Here is a 6219-nt window from a genome sequence, read left to right on the forward strand (position 1 = left end):
TGACACGCTTAAAGAATGACATAATAGAAGTTACTGTTACATTTAGTGAGGAACACGCCTGTGACACGCCTGTGACCTGCGCAAACACCCAAACACATACATACTGTATATATCCTTGTATGTATGTGTTTATATATATATATATATATATATATATATATATATATATATATATGCATAGACTCCCTCAGTGTACTCATGCAGATCAGGCTAATTGAGGTTTTTCCCAATTTTGGGTGATCTTTTATTTAGATTACGGTAATCACCACTGGCCTCCTCAGTCCTTATTTGGACTACAGAAGGTGAAGCTTGCTTTGTGCTGAGATACGACCCTTTTGGTGTTCCACATGGGCGGAGCGTTTGCTCGCAGTAGCGGAGCTTGACCGACAGGGGGAGACATGCTAAGTTAAACCCGTGCTCAGTCCCGCAGAGTTTCAATGGAGGAGCAGCAGCACCACAGACAGCGGGGAAAAAAGCGCCACAACCACACAGCTGCAGCGCCATGGACCGGGGGAAATCACACGGCACTCCGAGAGACATCTGAACAATGGTGTTCATCGGTCCTGTGAGCTCAAGCTGCCGGAAACGCAGAAGGAGAAAACTGGAGGTAACTGGGAGATTAGCATGATTAGCACCAGGTAGATCTGACATCAGGCTAGCTAGCACTAGATTAGCTTAATTTACAGACGGAGGATTTTGAACTAAATGCATCTTTAGACACTTTAAACATCTCGTAAACGTGTAAATATATATGACACGGATTTAAAAATACAACAAATCGTCATGTATGTTAAAGCTACCGTTAAAAGCTGGAATTTTCAAAGCAAGTTTTTCTCCTACCTATATTCCGACAAGTCCCGCCTCCTTGTCTGGCATTGGTCAGCTACTCCGTCTTTAATCGGGATCGCAATACCGGCTGGTGTACTCCCTGTGCGCGTGATCTCGAATGAGCCAATCGTTATACAGGAGGCAAGGTTTGATCCGGAATAAAGGTGCGAAGTTTAACATGACGTGATCAATTTTCCTGTCCGCCATGTTAAAACCAAAAGTCCCAGATTATAAAGCCAAAAAAGTTTATTTGTGCTTAATTTAATTTCGCCGTTAAAGTATTTGATGGAGGGGAAATATGATATATAATTTTTTTTAAATCTTGCACATGTCAGTACTTGTTAACATTTGTGATTTGAAATCTCGATGAATTTCAGCTAACGTAAGCAAAAACATTAGCTAGCTCAGCTAAAGAGAATAGTTTGATAGTTTTAGTTGAATAGACAGCGAATAAAATGCGTATTATTTTAAAGAAAGTGAGTCGAAAATGTACATTTTAACACGCTTTTAACGTTTCTTCGGGTTTTATGTTACTTTTTCAGATGTACAGCGAGTTAGCTAGCTTCCATATCGGGCCTGGACCACCTGCGGCGGTTCAATCCCAAATCAACGACTCGCCCTTATTTAAGTGCACTTCGTACAGTTTAAATGAACAGCTCGCGCGCTACGTAGTACCCTAGGTGACCAAAAGGATTGGAATATGAGATAGAGCCGGAATCAGAACGTGTCATGACCTAATCGTGTATAAATATAGTAAGTTTAAAACGTGTCTAAGTTTTAAACAACTATTTAAAGAAGCAGGTTTATTATTAAACTTCCTGACGATATATTTTAACTACATGTACCCAAAAAATAAAGCTTTATTAATATTATTTGGAAAAATTAAAATATGAAAAATATTAGTTTTATTGTAATGTAATAAGTTGTGTTTATGAGTGATGATTGTTTAGGTTTTTCCAGGAAGCTCGTATTTATGTAGATGCTGTTCGGCTCAGAGTGACTGAGTCAGTCAGTCAGGTCTTGGTCACGTTTTGCTCAGTCATGGTGGCCTTGGAAGATTTCAAAGTTCACCTGAGTTTCCTACTAAATCTGTGTGTGTGTGTGTTTGTGTGTCTTGTTTGACTCACGATATACTCGGTGCTGTGTGTTAATCATTCCTATCATTCCTTCTAACGTTTTTTTTCCTCATGCTTGTGTTCTGTCTTGCAGGTCAAAGTTTACTAATCGGTTTCAACCTGACTGTGAATAAGACCAACTTGTTCCCTGATGTTCCCCCCCAAAACGAGGAGGGTCAACTCGTAACAATTTCTAACTCTCAAAATGGATGAGGATCATCACCAGACGACATCGACTTCTGTTTTAAAGGTTAAAAACATGCATGAAAAGGAGACGGTGTTGTCTCTGAACGGAGAGGCGGTCCTCTGTCCCGGTTACATTACGAACGGTTACTCGAGCAAGCCCGGCGCAGAGAACGACGGGAGCGGCTCGGAGAGCGGCTACACCACTCCTAAGAAGAGAAGGGCGAGACGCATCAGCGCGAAAGGCACCGAGAACACGGGTCGAGACAAGGAGAAAGCGGCGAAGCCCTTTTCTAAGCAGGATTCAGAACCGTCAAACCAGGAGGTGTCCGGGAAAATGCTTCACTCTCGTCCTAACTGCACCAGGACTTTACTTAAACCGGAGGTGCACAAAAGGCCAAGCGTTCAGGACGCCGGCCCCAGGGGGGAGGTGCAGCGAGGCAACTCTGACAGCAAGACCTCCGTTAGTCTAGTTGGTAAAAAGACTGACGATCGGGTCAGTAAAAGCAAACCTGTCTCCTCGGTGAACTCGAAAGAGGACTCGTGGACTTTATTCAAGCCTCCTCCCGCATTTCCAGTGGACAACAGCAGCGCCAAGATCGTCCCGAAGATTAGTTATGCGAGCAAAGTTAAGGAGAACCTCAACAAAGCGACGCAGCTTGGCGCAGAGACGTCAGGAAAGCTCTTGCACGTTCCTATGTCTGCTGTAAAAACTGTCATGTCTGCTAGCTTAGCATCTGTAGACGCTAACGGGTGTTACTCCGTGGAAACATCGTTCAGTTCCGCTGCTGCTCTTAGCGGCGCACCTTCTTCCTCCTCGAACCAGGGTGAAGAAGAGGAGGACGTCGAGTCCGGCACGGATAACGGTTGCAGTTCATCATCTTGTTCATCTGCTCCGGAGCCACGGGAATCGAGTCTTTTTGTTTACCTGCACACACCTTTAAATATGCAACCCCTTGCTGCTCAGACAAATCAGAAGGCTCTCGGGGACATCTTTCAGAACCAGTGGGGCCTGTCGTTCATCAATGAGCCCAACGCAGGCCCGGAAGGGATGTCGGTTTCTCGTCCTGCCGCACCGTTCGAACTTTCAGATGTCACGTTTCAGGATGTTCCGTTCATCCATCCCTCGCCCGTCGTTTCTTTCCCGGCGCCTCAGGACGTTCAGAGAAGGACTAACGGGGCCATGAAACCGTGTTTCGCTTCTCGCGCCACCGCCGGTCCAGAGTCTCCACAAACTCAGATCGCCCACCAGGAGGAGTGTAAAGAGAAGCCCACAGGTTCAGGCGCCTCTCACCAGGATGTGGACTCAGACTCTACAAGGAGTGCCGAGGGTTTGTCCCATGTGCACGGCGTGAAAGAGAAGCGTGGGTCAGGAGCTCGGGGGTGGGGATGGGCCGATCTCCAGGCTGCCGTCTTTTACCACACTAGAGGTAAAGGTCTGATACTGAAGCGTGTCCGGTTTTTAAGCGAGCAGCATTTACATAAAACATCTCCTTTGTATACTGACTGTTTTTGTTTTGTTTTGCAGCATTTGATTATCTTCTCATTCTTCACAAGCAAGGTGAGGGTTTATTTTTTTTTTTGCCTTTCATAAACAGTAGCTGTACCTTTTCTCCTTAGGGAAATGTACAAATTACGCTTTTTATTTCCCAATGGCTAGTTGGATATATTCTGGATAATAATCGATTATAATCGTCGTGTGCGCTTGCAGGAGCAGCGAAAAGGAGAGCAGCATTGTGCGCACGCTTGCCCCGTCTTTTAGGTACATCTGGATTAAAAGCGACATCTGGTAGATCTATATTAGAGCAGAAACATCTCTGTCTCTCAGGCTAAAATGTACAATGGTTTAGAATTTTTGTTTTTGTTTTACTTACAAGCTGCGTCCAAAATCAAAATTGTTGTGAACTTGAAAAATATTCACTCATTTAAAAAGAATTAAACGCAACTTGTTATAAAATTCAGGCCCTTCCTGATTATTGTTAGAACTCAAAACAACACAAGTCAACATGTTAGTCTGTTTTTTTTTCAGATTTTTTTTTTTTTGTTTTTTTTTTTGGTGTTTTTTTGCGGACGCAGTGACGCTCCGCTTAATGTTTAAGACATCATCTTCCACATGTTTGGGCCGTTAAAGGGGTTTCTGGGAAGCCAGCGTTTCAGACATGAAGCAGGCAGTCCGATGATATCCTTCTAACTTTCTACCTTGATAACATCCAAGCACTAGTAAAACTCTGGGATACACAGTGCATCAGTGTAGCCGGGGATTATATAGAGAAAATAGACGGGTACATTTTCTAAAGAAAAAACGTGAGTGGTGCTTGCCATGGCAAAACTCGGGCCTCTGGGCCTTTTAGAATGACCGTCTACGGGATCGGTTGCTACGGTGCTCTAAAATGGTTGCTAGGGCATGGCTCAACCGCCTCTCAATGATCCTGAGAGATCCTGATTGGTTGCCTGACTAAAGTGAGCCCACCATCATGTTAGCCTGTTGCTAGCCTGATGCTAAAATGATTAGCAATATTAGCATAATGCTATCATGTTTAGCATGTTGCTAGCATGATGCTAAACATGTTACAAGCATGCTAGCAACATGCTAATATTGTTAGCATCATTAATATGCAGCATTATTAGCATGTTATTAGCATGTTGCAGAATGCTAACATGTTTAACATGATTCTAACAATATTAGCATGTAGCTAGCATGATTTTAGCATGTTAGCATCATGCTAACAACACACCAAACATGATGGTGTTATGCTAACGATGTTGATAGCAACATCATTAGCATCATGCTAACAGCAATAGCATTTGATAGTTTTTTTGTTTGTGTGTTAAAAGTTAAAAGCGAGTATAATTGATCTTTGATGTTGGAAAAAAAAAAGTGATCCAGTGTAAATAACTCTGAGGTGACTGTGACTAATTGGCATTCCATCATGGATGCTTTCCCAAGTCTTCTCAGGATTAAGATCTCTGACTGAATGAATGAAAGAAATCAAAGCATTAATGTGTTTTATTATAATAATCTTTTATCCCCCACCCCCCACCCCCCTTTCTTCTAGATCCAGAAAATGTAATGTACTACGAAGAGGCCATGGACAGACCTGATCATTAAAGGTGCTGAGTACCAGTACTACATCTGCTCCACCTTGGGTGCTACAGTCAGATCTGATCCAGGATCACGAACCAGAACTGAAAAAGACTTGTGAGAAGTGTGAATAATGGTGATGAAGAGACTTGCTAAATCTTTGGACTTCTGTGGGTTTGGGACTGCTCTACAGAGACGTTGCGCACAACTGCTACGCCAAAACCGGTTAAAGCGAGCGGGAATGTGTTTTGCGTGGATCGGCTGCGGGGGAAAGCGAGCTTCCCGGGAAACAACTACAAGCATCTTGTAGTGAAATTACTCACTCATGCTTGCTTGTTTGAGACGTTTTTTTGTTTTGTTTTGTTTTTTTCTTCCATGCGATGCACATAAACAGTCCATGAGGGCAATGTTTAAGGCTCAGTAGAGCAGAAGAAGAAGATAAATGGATTAGTCTTAATTTTATCTTCTTGACCAGACCTTTTTTTTAACGTTTGAGCAAGACAAGCCTGATATGAAATCTTTTTTTTTTTTTTTCCAGCAGGATTGTTCTAGGACTGCTTTTTAAAATGTTTTTTTTTTTTTTTTTTTTTTTAGGTTTCTCAGTATTATTAATAATTCCCAGCAAAGAAGGGTCTCGTTCCTTTATGCGAGTTGGGTTTCTCGGCGATACATTACTTGAAATACACAACAGCGCTGAGGAAAAACAGAAATGGAGCGCGGCTTACAGCGAGCGGAAGAGTTTGGACGTGGAAAAACTAGTCGAACGAACAAGCTGGACGTTTACAGCGTTCGAATAAATCGAAATGACTTGGTTACACCCCATTTTTTGACCGGACAAAGCCGTATACTCGGTGGTCTTTTCTCCCATCGTGACCCGAACCTTAACGTTTGTTTCTTTGCACATTTCTGTCTTGAGAGCTAACTAACGTTCAGGCTCGTAACCCGTAATCAGCAGGGTTGCGTTAAAGCCTCAGCATCATCTACTGTGACATTTCACGAGCAAGACCTTTC

At 43.0% G+C, this 6219-nt stretch overlaps 1 protein-coding gene across 1 annotated transcript; it reads left to right on the plus strand.

Annotated features, from left to right (window-relative positions):
* Nucleotides 1-411: 411 nt before the first annotated feature.
* On the plus strand, nt 412-5677 carry LOC128505526 (FMR1-interacting protein NUFIP2-like). The gene is made up of 4 exons (XM_053476010.1): nt 412-607; nt 2038-3556; nt 3655-3687; nt 5183-5677. The coding sequence occupies exons 2-4, from the start codon at nt 2149-2151 to the stop codon at nt 5233-5235; spliced, it is 1494 nt and encodes a 497-aa protein (XP_053331985.1). The 5' UTR covers nt 412-607; nt 2038-2148; the 3' UTR covers nt 5236-5677.
* The last annotated feature ends 542 nt before the right edge of the window (nt 5678-6219 follow it).

This window comes from Clarias gariepinus, chromosome 17 (genome assembly GCF_024256425.1).
Source record: "Clarias gariepinus isolate MV-2021 ecotype Netherlands chromosome 17, CGAR_prim_01v2, whole genome shotgun sequence".
NCBI lineage: Eukaryota > Metazoa > Chordata > Actinopteri > Siluriformes > Clariidae > Clarias > Clarias gariepinus.

Coding starts and splice junctions, on each gene's coding strand:
- LOC128505526 (XM_053476010.1), top strand. CDS start 2,149: ATGGATGAGGATCATCACCAGACGACATCGACTTCTGTTTTAAAGGTT. Junction 3,557..3,654: donor CGTCTTTTACCACACTAGAG/GTAAAGGTCTGA, acceptor TTTGTTTTGCAG/CATTTGATTATCTTCTCATT. Junction 3,688..5,182: donor TCTCATTCTTCACAAGCAAG/GTGAGGGTTTAT, acceptor CCTTTCTTCTAG/ATCCAGAAAATGTAATGTAC.